Genomic DNA, 12,926 nt, shown 5'->3' with positions numbered 1-12,926 from the left:
GATTGACAATATCAAAATGTGGTTTAATGGGTGTGTCAGATGGGCTTTGGTTTCTTTGCTGAGTGTGTGCGCGCGCGCCTGTGTGTGCGCCGCGGTGTGCTGCTGCACGGCTGTTCTTCCATAAACTTCCCGCAGCCAGTCGATGTGTCATACAGTGCGCCGCCTGGCCTCACTCGCCGTCCGAAAAGGAGGGGCCGCAGGCTGCGAACGGCGTTGGCAGCCGCCCAGTGACCGGCCGCGCGGGCAGCGGCTCCGACACATCCCATGCCGGCGGCTCCTCCTCGACCTCGTCCACGCCTCCCCGGCCCCAGACTGGCCGCAAGAACGGTTTGTCGCACAGCCCGCCCGTCAGCGACGCGCGTATGGTGATGTCGGCACAAGGCGTCGACGGCGCCGAGCCTGTCGGCGAAGACGGCCCGGAGCGCGCGGCCGCCGGCTTCCGCGGCTGCTCACTGCCTGAGGTCCCGCTGTCCAGGCTGCTGTTCGGCCAGGGCCTGCGCCCAGGCGCGTCGCCCCCGCTGCTGCTACTCTGCCGCCCGCTCGCAAGCTGCATGCTGCCAGAGGGCCCTGCCTCCAGAGCCGGCGCGCGCGGCGCGCCTCTACGCGTGACCAACGCGGCCTCCTCTACGCCGGACGGCGGCGCGCTCAGCGGCAGCGACCGCGTCCTGGGTGCGCCGGCGCCGGCGCCGGCACCTCCCGCTGCCGCAGGCGGGTGCCGCCGGGAGCTGGCGGGGGCAGAGCGGGGGTTGGCGCTGCAGCCGCTGCTGCCGCTGCTTGGATTGCTGGTGCTGCTGGCGTTGCTGCCATCTGCGTTTGCCGCCTCCTCGTCCAATTCAAACCTCGCCGCGGACATCACACTGTCGCCCCGCTCCAAATGGTGCGTGCTGCTGCTGCCGCCGCCGCTGCTGCGGCGCCGCGAGTGGCCTGCGCCACCGGCCGCCACCCCAGCTGCTGCCCCATCCCCATGACTGACAACCTGCGCGCCCCGCGGCTGCTGGCGCGGCTGGGACTGCTGGATCTGCCGCGGGCCGCCACGCGCCGCCGCCGCCTCCTGCCGCTGCTCCTCCTCGGCCTCCTGCTGCCGCGCGCGCGCCTGCAGCACCCGCGCCTGCGTCAGCTGCGCGGTGAGGTCTTTCTGCTGGTTGTACACCCGCGGCCGCTGCTGCCGCTGCTGCCGCCGCTGCCGCCGCCCGCCCAAGCCGCCCGTGGACGTGCCGCGGCCGCCGGCGCTGCCGCCACTACCGCCGCCGCCGTCGCCACCGACGACCTCCCCCGCTTTGTCGCCCTCCGCGCGTCGCCGATCGCGGTGTCGCGCCACCAGGACGTAGCCAACGCCCGCAAGCGCCGCCAGCCCTATGCCGCACGCCACAGATATCCCGGCCACGTACCCCGCCTTGGCCGCGGTCGCGGCGCCGCCTGCGCCCGGCGGCGCCGGCGGCGCCGCCCAGCCGGGCGGGGGCGCGGATGGCGCGTCGATCGTGACGGTGATGCCGCCGCCGCCGCTGCTGCCGACGGTCAGGTTCCCCAGCGCCGGCAGCAGCCCCGCAAGCCCCTGCAGGGGCGTTGCCGTCAGGTTCAGCCGTTTAAAAAACGAGGCCAGCTCGCCCCGCGCCAGCCAGGACGTCGCCTTGGCCTCTGCGCCGCCGCTGATGTCATCCGCCGTCATCCCCAGCCCGAGCGTCAGGGTGATCGTCGAGGCCGGCTTGTCGCGCAGGCGCACGCCATACGCGGCCGCGTCGGGCACGGCGCCGGCGGCGGACAGGCCCTGCTGCAGCGCGGGGGCGCACTGCACCGGCTTGTGGGCGGAGAGGGACCCATTGGCGCCGCACTTGGCGCCGAGGGCGTCAAGTAAGAACGTGGCGTTTGAAATGCTCATGTCCGCAAACGTGACGGTGACCCACTGCTCGGGGGCCGGCGAGTGCGCCTGCGACATGGCCAGGGCCGGGACCGGCGCGGCGGCGAGCTCGCGGACCGCCGCCTCTGCCTTCGCTGCGGCCGCCGCGGCTGCGGCCGCTGCGTCTGCGGGCTGCTGCTGCAGCAAGCGGCGCGCGAGCGGCTGTGCCGCCGGCTGCTGCTGCTGCTGCTGGGCCGCGGCGGCGCCCGCGGCCGCCCCTGCGCCAGCCGCGCCGACCAGCGACACGTGTATGTGCTGCTCCGAAAACCCCCCCGCCAGCCGCGCCATCGCCGCCCTCAGCGCGGCCGCCGCCCCCGCGCCCCGCCAGTCGACGCCGCGGAAGGCGAGCGGGAGCGTCACGTTGGCCGCGGCGATGACCTCAACATGATCCGGGCTGACGTCGGACTCGTCGGATATGCTCGCCTTGATGGAGTCGTGCAGCAGCCGCTCGACGGCGGCGTCCATGCGCAGCTTGAAGAGCGTGTCCCCCGAAATCCGGACGCTCTGCAGGAACCAGCGCAGTACGTCGGATTGGGGGGAGGCAGGCGCCGCCGGCGTCGCGGGCCCCACGGCCGCGGCCGCGGGGAGCGGCGGCGGCGGCGCGGGGCCGGCGAGGGAGATGAGCGCGGCGATTGTCTCGGGGGTGACGCTGGTGGGCTGATACGCAAAGGGCGCCGGGGAGGCAACGCGTGGGTGCGCCGCCGCCAGGGGGAGCGACGACGCTTGGGGCAGGGGCATCTGCGCTGACTCCAGCTTCACAGCAGTCCCCGCCGCAAGGCTCGTGGTTGCAGGCTCCTGCATCCCTGCGGTAGATGCAGCCGCAGCTGTCGCGGCGGCCTGCGACGCATCTCCGGGCTCCTCCTCTGCCGCGGTCTCTTCTGAGCGCTCGGCGTCCTCCGCAGCCGCAGCCACCGTCGCCTCGGCCGCCGCGTCCTCGTCGAAACGCGCCCCGCTACTCTTGGAGAGCAGAAGGTTGCTCAGGGCCTGAAGGGTCATCCCGACGCTGTGGAGCGCCGCGCCATCGCCCCCGGTCGCCTCTTCCAGCAGCTGCTGCAGCGGCGACTCGCTGCTGCGTGCCTGCGCGGCCGCGGCGGCCACCTTTGGGAGCGGCACCATCTCTGGGGGCACCAAGAGCTCGGTCTGCGTGCTGGCGCTCGCGGTCGCGGTGCTGCTGGCTGCCGCGGCCGCGCCGGCCGCTCCACAGAGCAGCACGAGCAGGAGAAGCGGGCGCATCGCTGACAGCGCCGCCGGCCATCCGTCGCTCCTGGCCTGCGTAATGAGAAGTGAGGATGCCTTTGTAAGGCGGTCTTTACAATGCACTGTGGGGGTAGACACGAGCTGATGCGGAGGGTGGCCTCCATATCTACTTCATTCGTGGACACGCTCACCATCGCCAAGGGGCGACCCCCTACTCCGTCGCGATTACTTTTTGCGTCTGTATTAGCGCCTTTTGTTCAAGTACAGCGGCCACAGGCCCGGCGTCTACCCCGGGCGCGGAGCTAGTACAACTGCTGCACTCAGTCTGTGTGTTAGGTGGCTATAATATTGATTCACAATAAGACTTGAAAGCGGCGAATCATGGAGCTGGCAGCCACGCCCCGCGGCCTGCAGACGGGCGGCCCCCGAAATCCTGGTCTACAAAGCGCTGGGAGTTATATTCACTGCAATTCTTCAAAAGTTCGCGCGCGCTGTTTCGCCTGCCCGTTTTCTTTGTCATCAGATCCGAAACATGTTGTCGAGATGTTCCCACCCCGGTGCCACCGTGCATGTCAGAGAGCGAGGCTCGCTGCTGCATGGCGCGTCGCCCCGCAGAAGGCTCGTGGCGTTGCGTCTGTCCAGTGCAACGGATGCAGAGCCTGCCACGAGCGGCACGCCCGCGCCAGGCACTACTGCTGCGCATGCTGATTGCACCGCTGCACTGGTGCAGCGCGTGTTGGACGACGTCCGCGACTCAGGTGTGTGGTCACACCAAATGTGCCTGGGCGCAAAACCAGCAGTCAAACCTGCGTTGAAAAGGTGTGCAACAACTCCTCTCAACACGCAAACCTCCGGAACCCTTTCCCCTCCCTCCCCACATCCCAACCCTCCACCGCATCCCCCTCAACCCCTCACACACCCCACTCCCATAAGATGGCGGCCTGACCATGACCAAGGAGGTGCGGTCCCGCGTCGACTCGGCCCTGGACGCCCTGGAAGCGGTCGGGACGCAGCAGCAGCCGCGGCCGCTGGACAACCCGCTGCTCTGGTGAGGGGCCCGCGGCGCGGCGGCCGGGCAGGCAGGGGCTTCGGCAGACGTGCCGATGACAGGAGAGGCAGCAGACGCGCATGTGTGGGGCGGTAGAGGAGTCAGCGCGCAGGCTGGCTCCGGCCGAAGCAGCTCGTGTGCAGAAGGCGATCGCGACACTTGTGCTGCTTGCTGGAACGAGGAGGCCGACCAATTACGAAAGTTCTTGGTTCGCTCAATTGCAACCGCACCAGGGGCAATTACGAGGTCCGCTACACCAGCGTCGCGCGCTCAACAGAGGCGCAGCAGCGCGGCCAGCCGGCGGGCGGGCGGTTCCGGGGGCGGATCGGGCGCGCCCTCTTCCAGACAACGGGTGTGCACATACATGCGCGCGCGGGCGGCGGGACCTTACCAAGCCGGCAGGAGCGAGGCTGTACAAACCTGGAGGCACGCTCTGCAGCCGCCGCGGCCCGTGCGGCACTCCCAACACTTGCTGCAGTGCGCCTAGCTCGCTCCTGCTCCGCTTTGGCCCGCAGGCGTCTTCCAGTCTGTGCTGCAGCCCGACATTGCAACCAACAAGGTAGTTGGCGGAGCACGAATCGGACGCTGCAATGTATTGCTACAGCAAACCCTGGGTCTGTCGAGCACGCTGGTGGCTGTTCAGGGCACTCTGCTTGCCAACGAGGTCACCTGCCCGGCCACGCCTCCATGGACCCCACCCCCTCCTGCTTTTACCCATGCACTCTGCTTTCCGCCCTGCCTCCGTTGGCCTCGACATTGTTGACCACAATCGCGTCACGCTGGCCCCGTGCCGCCCTGCTGACAGGTCGCCTTCCGCCTGTTTGGCCTGCTGCCCGGTTACGTGGGCCTGCGCGGCCGCGTAGAGCCCGTGGGTGACGGCGGCGACACTGTTAAGGTGTTTTTCGAGCCACCTGTGCTCTCGTTTGGCGGCGCGCTGACCCTTCGAATCGGTGGGTGCACGCTGCTGTGGCGGCCAGCTGCACGGGACGTGGGGTGATACGGGGTGGTCGCGCCGGCGGGAGGGCAGGACGGGGGAAAGAGTGTGTGGTGGGGTGGGCTTTGTGCGGCCAATGGTCTCGCCGGCCCCACGGCATGGTGCACCGATTTAGTTCTTGTCCTGCATATGGGGTGGGGGCAGCCGGCGGAAGCCCTGATTGACAACAACCAGCCCAACAGCCCTCGTCACCAACTTCTGTGCGCGTTGTTTGTGATCGCCACCAGTCCCGGCGGCTTTCTTGCGTATTGCGTGCTGTGGGCAGGCCGATTCCTCCCTCCTGTACGCGACCCCTACTACTTCATCGCTCTTTCTCACCAACCCCACTGGCCAACCCCTCGCCCCCGCCCCCGCCCCTGGCCCCAGGCCCGCCCTCTAGTGTGCAGCTGGCCACCACCTTCCTGGACGACCGCGTGCGGCTGGGCAAGGGCAGCAGAGGGTCCCTCTTCGTGTTCGAGCGCAGCGCAGCGGCGGACGCAGCTGGTGCGCCGCGCGCGCTCACGCCCGTGCGCTCGCGCGGTAGCAGCATCAGCATGTGTCCCCGGCTTGAGCGTGCCTTCAGCCGGGGTCCCTCGTTTTGCAGACGGGCGCTGAGGTGCTCTTGCATTCGCCACAGCTCCGTGCTTGAGCCTCAGTGCTTGACCTCTGCCCCATTCCTCCCTTCTCCTCCGAGTACTGACCTCCACTTTTCCCTTCACCAACCTCCTGTAAGATACACAATACCCACAATTTCTGTCAAAGATTGACCTTCCCGCTCTGAGTGCACCCCAACATCCTCACCCGCTCAGCAATGGACCGGGTCGGACTTGAGCGCACCACGCCGGCTGGACTGGCAGTCCTGGCTGCCGTCCTGGGCGCCATGGCCTGGAGCGGCTGGACTCTCTTCCGCACGGGCTCCCTGCCGCTGCAGCTCGGCGGCGCTGCGCTGTGGCTGGTGACCGCCGGCATCGCGCTCGTGGCCAGGCAAGGAGGGGTGATAGAGGACGACGAAGAGGTCCAGGAGCGGCGGCAGCAGCAGCAGCGGCAGCAGCAGCAGACAGAGGGGCAGCAGACGGCGGCGGCAGGCGGCAAGCAGGCGGCGGCTTGAGCGCGAATGGATTCCCTCAATGTGTTGCCAGTTTGACTCATTCTGCGCCAACAAATCAAACCTTGCATGCTCTTACTGTGCATTTGCCGTGCCAAACAGTTGGGGTGGTTGCGTCGTCTTTCATCTCCACCTGTTCAACCACCTTTTCAAACTTGCTCCTGATTTGATTCGCGCGCCTGACTCCGTCAGGGCCCTGCAGGAGGGGTTGTCGTTCATCTCGCTTTGACGTTCCGCATCAAAGCCCACAATGTCTGCAGCATCCTCCAATCATCCAAAGCACGAGCGTCGCTTTGTTTCCTGGGTCAACAAACGCTGTCACCCAAGCCTGGGTGGACTAACAATTAAGTGGCTGTTGAGCAATTCGCAGAACATCGTGTAAGCCAGGATGTTGCCTCCGTGGGTATCGAGCATGGCACCTCAGCCAGCAGCGGGACAGGAACTTCCCGAAGCGGTTGGACCGCTCTTAGAGGTGGCTCTGGCTTTCACAGAGTGAGAAGATGAACCCTCTGAACACGCAGTCATCAAGCGCAGATGTGGACGGTACTGTCAAGGGTTTTGATGTGCAGGCATGCAAGCTGCAGCACGGCTCGGCCACCTCGTTGCATGGATATCAGACCGTTCATCATGAAGGGTGCCCCCATGATGGGGGGCAACCTGCAGCATCATCTGCATGCCAGCATGCATTGTGAGTGCCTGGCCATCAGTGCAGGGCCATTCATGCTGGTGTCCACAGAGCCTCGTGGGGGCGAACCCCCTGCGCAGGGGGTTCGCCCCCCCTGGGCATGCCCTGCTGCACTTGCGACGACGAGGCCTGGTTGCCGAGGCTGTTGTTGATCCCGCCGCCCTGCGCGATGCGCATGAGCGAAGGCGCTGCACCTCACCCTCCCATGCAGTGGCACAGCTGCCAGCCCAGAATCGACCTTTGGTCCTCCACCGGTCAATCGCACAAGTGCCGCAGAAGGGCAATGGGCGGCCTGCTGGTCAAGCACTTGTCAACATCATCAGCAACCACCTTACTTGGATGGCTATCTCTGCTGTGCATGTCAAATGCTCAACCATACGACATGATCAGTGCCTGGCAGCAGCTTTGGTGACTTGACCTTGTACGCTGACAGGCGAAGCTGCCTGTGCGAGCTGCTCGGAAACCGGGTGGCCGGCACGATGAGCCACCGAGAATCCGAGCGCAGCCGCAAACAAAAGCAATTTTAATTGTCACATTCAAACGTCAGCTGCTGTCAAGCTGTGATCACGTCCCTCGAGCTTGTGCAGCTCCTGCAGCGTTCTGCGCACTGCCGAGCGTCGCAATTCGTTCAAAACATTGCAAAAGCTACTTGGCCAGTATCTTTACTCGCTTGGATCTGTGCACAGCGCCCAGTTCTTACGGCAAGTGCCGTCCAGTGCAGCACACTGGCCCACATGCCGCCGCTTGTGGGGACGCGACCAAGCCGGGAGCAGCTACGGCAGGCAGGTTAAGGATACTAGATGCTTGTGAGTTGGCCTGCATGCATGTCATAGGGGTGCAGACTGGAACAGCTGGCGCGCAAGCTCACACAAGGGGTCGAGCTGGCGCGTGGAAGGCAGCGGGCAGCTGCCACGTGCAGGCCGGTCCGGCTGACGATCGCCGCATCCTGACCGCCCTGATCGGCCGCGCATACCTGGATCTCCGGGGCATTCACTACAGTGGTTCCTTGCTATAGGTGGGCTCCGCTTGCAGCCGCTGCTTGCAGGAAAGGGCGGCTGTGTGGCGGCTGGACGGCACCAGTGACGCCTCGCGCAGCCGCTGCGCGGGAGACGCCACGGCCCGGGAGTGTGCCGACCATCCTGCCTGCCAGCTGTTCGCTAACGTTCGATCTCACGCAAGCAAACCCCGGCCTGCATCATTGCCAACACCACGGCGCCGCAAACGCCGGCAGACACTGATAAGAACGGCGTGCTGGGGGCGCCGGAGCTGCAGCAGGCGCTGTCACTGGGCGGCCTCAACTTCAGTTTGGCCACGGTGGCCCACATAATACGGTGGGCCACCTGCCAGGATCGCGCGCAGCGCGGCGGGACAGGCGCGCTACGCGCGGCGGGACGGGCGCGGCGGGACGGGCGCCACGAAGACGCGCTATGCGGAGCTGCCGCCCCGCCCTCGCGGCAACAGCTGCTGGGCTGGCAGGCGTTGGGCAGCAGCAAAAGCGAGGCCGTCTTGCTGACGGCTGCTGCGTCACAGCTGCGTACCCGCAGCACCTGTGCTGACGCTGAGCAGTGATGCCGGATTCCACGGCGCAAGCTGCGGCCTTGTCACCTGCCAATCGCCGCCCTCGACATCATTCCCGCGCTCGCCCTCCGCTCCCCAGGATTCATGACAAGGCCAACAGGGGTGCCATCTCGTTCGAGGAGTTTTCAAAGGTCAGGGGTCGCAATGGCCATGCTGTTTCCGCTGGCATCATCGCGCCCACGTCACACAGACCGGCGCGCCTGCAGGCCTCTGGTGCTGTTCTGTATGACTTGGTGATCCAACGAGTTGGGCAGTTCGCCCTGTGCATGTCTTTCAATGTGTCCAGTGTATTGAACAGCCCATTTGGAACTGTATTCCAATTTATCGACCTATCGTACACGCCCGCAATCTGGACCAGCTCCACGAGTTCCTGACCAACGTGCAGGCGTCATTTGACTACTTTGACCGCGACCACAGCAACAGCCTCACCGTGAACGAGATTGGCGATGCGCTCAACCATGCGGGTGAGAGCTCACACCAGGGCGCTCGCTGGCAGCTCAACGGGCGAGAGGGGGGCCGTCTCCTCACATTAGCCGCTTGGAGTGTTGAATGGTCGGGGCGAAGCGAGTGGTGCTGCGCTGGCGCCCTTGCTGAGTATCTCCCGTCTTTTTAGGTGTTGGTACGACTGAGCCTCCATAAGTGCGCCGCCGGCCGATACGACCCCTCACGCTGGCACCACACTGGCACCTTTTACCCTGCCGACTCGCACACTCCCCACCGCTGCATTTCTATTCTTCACATTGAGCACACACTCCCTGCCCCTCAAACTCCCAACGCGCGTGTTGGCAACTGCCAGGCTACCAGCTTGACCAGACGGCGCTGCAGGCGGTGTTTTCGCGCTTTGACCCCACCCGCAGCGGCGCCCTGGGCCTGACGGAGTTCCTGGCGCTCACTCTTTTCCTGCGCAGCTCGACCGCCACGTTCAACGTGAGAAGAGAGGAAGTGAGAGGAGAGGGGGAAACGGGGGCGATTGCAGCGGGCAATGCCGCCTTGGAGGCCGGCGCAGGGTTGGGTGCACTGGTGGAGGGGGGCCTGGAGGGATGGATCGTATCCGGCTCTGGAGCTGCGTGTGATGCAAGAAGAGGGGGAGGGGCGCGTCTGTTGGGCGCAAGATGCGGACCGTAAAGCGTGGCGTGTGAACGGCACCCTATGTCCATGACACGCCAGGTGCCTCCCTGTCACCTTTTGCATGCTTTGAAACCCGCCCCAACCAACTCCTCCCACCCAAAAATTGCAGGCCTTTGACTCTGATCGCAGCGGCACCGTGTCGCTGTCATTTGACCAGTTCCTGTTTGCATGCGCACACTGCATTTGAAATCACTGCGTGCAAAAAGGTCTTGTGGCGCTTGTGCGCTACGCATGTACTCACAGCTGGGCCGCCGATCCAGGCCGGTCTCGCACCAGTGCTGCCAAGAGCAGGGTTCTTGAGTCGGCGTGATGAGTCGGCGTGATGCCTTTCTAACAAGGATTGTTTTCCCGCTAGGGCTGCCAGAAGCAGGGCTTTGGAGTTCGCTTGATGCCTATCAGACAAGAACTGCTTTGAAGCTCAACACCCTCGTCCCGAACTAGGGAGGCTGCCACGCCGGCGCCTCATTGTTTAGTGCAAAACTGCATAGTGTTTCTTGGGGGGTTACAATTGCTTGTGATTTCAAGGGCTGACTCTTGGGTGGCCCAACCCCATACCTCCAATGCTCTCGAGGTTGATCAATGTTTAGTTGTGAATAAGGAATGATCATGCCCGCTTGTGGCTCGTACGCTGTTTGCGCGATGCCAACCATCACGTGATTACCCTCCTCTCTGCGTGCCGCTGCTGGCACTGCAGTGGTTCTACAACCACCCCAGTCGTTCAAACAATTTGTCTCACACATCAAACTGGTCCTCAAGCCCAGCAGAGAGCATGCAAGCATGCGCCATCTGTAGTACGGTGATCATGTAATGATCATCAGCAGTGTAAATTACGTAAGTCCTTAGCACAAACAGTTTTCGGGTTGCACAACCGGGGGCCGGGGACTCACGCGATGTAAATCCGGGTGTGTGGTTGGTGTAATGGGGCGGGGGGTGGAGGGCGTGTGGGGCAGGGGATGCGAGGCAAGCACGCATGTGGGGGAGGCCACGAGGGTTCTTGCACAGGCGCGAAGCAAGGATGGTACGGTGGTTTGAAACCAATCCTGATATTTCCAGTGACTACAAGCCGCATGACATTACTGACAAAATGTTCAGAGCTCTGCAACGTGACACCACATGAGGCAACCAGGGAACGAGATGTGATGCAAGACTCGCAGCGTGAACAGAAATAGCGGCAATGTATATACATTGCCATGTTCAGCATATAAGCAGGAAGAAGCTTGTCAGGGCTTTGCACGCAGTATGCAATACCGAGACATGAGAGCTGGCGGCTTCATGGTGGGTCAGCAGCGACAGCAGCAAAGGGCCCGTCTGCATTTGAGTGGTGCACAGGCGCCTGCCACAAAAACACGCAAGGAGCAAAGCTCGGACAGGCAGAAAGGATGGGTGATGCAAGTTGTGGCTTGGACCATAAATGCGTTGCACAATTGTATTCAAAGCTGGGCACGCTAGGGAAGAGCCGGCCACATCATGACATCTGACCAGTGAGACAGATCCTGGCGCTGCTGCAAAGCACTACCCAAAGCATCAGAAAGAGGGCTGCGCAGGTACAAGATTGCGAAATGTAACCAAGGCAAACCACAGTGGAGCGAAGCAAAAGGATAACGCCGCACGACCAGCAGCCCACAACGTGCACTTTCATGGAGAGCATGGGCAGTCTTCCAGCAGCTGAAATCTGGGTCTTGATTGTGCTCCTTGATTTGGCGGTGCCAGGCCGCGCCCCTGGTAGGGTGGGGTTCAGGGCGGAGTGAGCGTGGGTACAGCAGCAGCAGCTCGCAGCAGCGGCAGGGACCTAGCACACCCAGCCTGCCAAACGCGCTGGCCTGCCCCAATGCGCACTTTTCTACTCAAGTCGTGAGGATCGTAGCCCTTGACATCAAGGTACTCTTGTCTTGAGAGGCTGGGGTTTGGCGGGGCCAGGGGAGGGGGGTGGGTGCACCAGATGGGTACCACATGAAAATCACAGGCAACCCTCCAACCTGGACAGCACATGCAAATCTGACACAAGCTTTGCCAAATTTTTGCATGACACTTGTGTGTTATTGAGATCCACGTTTAAACCCTGCCAACAGCTATAGATGCAGATGAGTTGTTTTAGGTCTGTGGCCAAACCGTGCCATTGTGTCGCCTCCGTCACATGAGCTGCAGGAGGTGGCCTGTTGCACATGATGAGGCCAACAAACCCCTAATGAGTACTTGAAGGTCTTACTCACCAACAAAGGCCTGGATTGAATGTGCTGCTTCTCCCTGGCTGCGGCGTGCTTTTTTGAACACCTGGCAGGGTAAGGGGCGGCGTCGGCAGGGTGAGGGTCAAACCAACCAACATTGCAACAGCGCGGCGCCAGCCCTGCAGCCCAATCGCACTAACCCCTCCATTTCAGCCGTGGAAATCCAACGCAGACCGCGAGCCTCCCCCGGATCCCAACCCAACCCATCACACGCATGACCAGCTAGCATCACTCATCTGGAGGGTTTTGGCACCACCTCACGTTGAGCAGGCTTGATAGTACTCAGGCGGGAGCAGAGTTGTCTCCGAAGGCGTTCAGTTGTCAGCACGCCTATTGGTTGGGTGGGGGAAAGGCGGCGCAGGATGAGCGCGGACCGCAACAATACGACTGAGCAAGACCTGAAGCTGGTGGCGTCCCCGCAGTCGCGCGCGGCGCCCAGGACGCACCCGACCATCTCGCTCACCTTGGTTCGAGCATTGGTTGCAAAACAGCACTTATCTCGTGTGTGCGCGGCGTTGGCGGCGCGGCTTCAACGGGCGGAGTTGACTTAGTGGGCGAGCGGTCGTTAGCATGGCATTAAGTGGAAAGGAAGTAGGACAGTGATAAGGAAGTAGGACTTACCGTGCCCACTCACCTTGCTCACCTACCTCATGGTACTGGGCGTAGTCAGCGGGGGTCACCAGCCGGGGCCCTCACCAGATGCTGCGGGCGCGCGTGCGGTAGGCGATGGCGCTGCCGCGGCGGCTGATGCTGCGCGTGTTGTACGCGGGGCCCTCGGTGCAGGTGACCTTCCGCGCCTTCCTGGCCACCTGCACGGGGTTCAAGTGGCGCGAATGCAGCAGGGTCAAGTCAGCAACTGGGACGACGACGCGGTAGCGGGCCTGAACAGGAGCGACAAAGGGTGGCCGTGCGCAGGGACACGCACCCCACGCGGGGGCTCACCACTGGCTCGGCGCACTCGGCGGTGGTCGCGTCCTCGGCCAGCGCCAGGCTGGGGCTGAAGGCCAGGGGCAACGGCGAGTAGTCCCAGGAAGAGGCGGCGCGCGGCGGCTTGACGGGCGCCTGAAAAGATGTGTAAATGGGTGAGGCGGGG

The 12,926-nt window shown here is 64.0% G+C and overlaps 4 protein-coding genes across 4 annotated transcripts in view; 2 read left to right on the top strand and 2 right to left on the bottom strand.

Annotated features, from left to right (window-relative positions):
* Positions 1-169: 169 nt before the first annotated feature.
* MNEG_3018 (hypothetical protein) lies at positions 170-3,010 on the bottom strand (the record flags this gene model as incomplete). The annotated part of the gene is made up of 1 exon (XM_014048505.1): positions 170-3,010. The coding sequence occupies one exon, from the start codon at positions 3,008-3,010 to the stop codon at positions 170-172; it is 2,841 nt and encodes a 946-aa protein (XP_013903959.1).
* A 1,028-nt stretch (positions 3,011-4,038) lies between these two features.
* MNEG_3017 (putative plastid-lipid-associated protein 8, chloroplastic) lies at positions 4,039-6,220 on the top strand (the record flags this gene model as incomplete). The annotated part of the gene is made up of 6 exons (XM_014048504.1): positions 4,039-4,139; positions 4,373-4,491; positions 4,655-4,698; positions 4,945-5,089; positions 5,500-5,616; positions 5,922-6,220. The coding sequence occupies 6 exons, from the start codon at positions 4,039-4,041 to the stop codon at positions 6,218-6,220; spliced, it is 825 nt and encodes a 274-aa protein (XP_013903958.1).
* Positions 6,221-6,844: 624 nt separating this feature from the next.
* On the top strand, positions 6,845-9,795 carry MNEG_3016 (Peflin; the record flags this gene model as incomplete). The annotated part of the gene is made up of 6 exons (XM_014048503.1): positions 6,845-6,905; positions 8,134-8,233; positions 8,560-8,611; positions 8,839-8,944; positions 9,277-9,407; positions 9,718-9,795. The coding sequence occupies 6 exons, from the start codon at positions 6,845-6,847 to the stop codon at positions 9,793-9,795; spliced, it is 528 nt and encodes a 175-aa protein (XP_013903957.1).
* A 2,730-nt stretch (positions 9,796-12,525) lies between these two features.
* Positions 12,526-12,926, bottom strand: part of MNEG_3015 (hypothetical protein) — a gene marked incomplete at both ends in the record, with an annotated part of 2,632 nt that continues 2,231 nt past the window's right edge. Inside the window, 2 exons of the mRNA XM_014048502.1 lie at positions 12,526-12,642; positions 12,776-12,895. Of these exons, the coding sequence (XP_013903956.1) occupies positions 12,526-12,642; positions 12,776-12,895 (237 nt within the window). The remainder of the gene's footprint in view (positions 12,643-12,775; positions 12,896-12,926) is intronic.

This window comes from Monoraphidium neglectum (genome assembly GCF_000611645.1).
Source record: "Monoraphidium neglectum strain SAG 48.87 unplaced genomic scaffold scaffold00364, whole genome shotgun sequence".
Classification (NCBI taxonomy): domain Eukaryota; kingdom Viridiplantae; phylum Chlorophyta; class Chlorophyceae; order Sphaeropleales; family Selenastraceae; genus Monoraphidium; species Monoraphidium neglectum.
The sequence above is the reverse complement of the archived record's forward strand: the minus strand, read 5'-3'. Positions and strand labels throughout refer to the sequence as shown.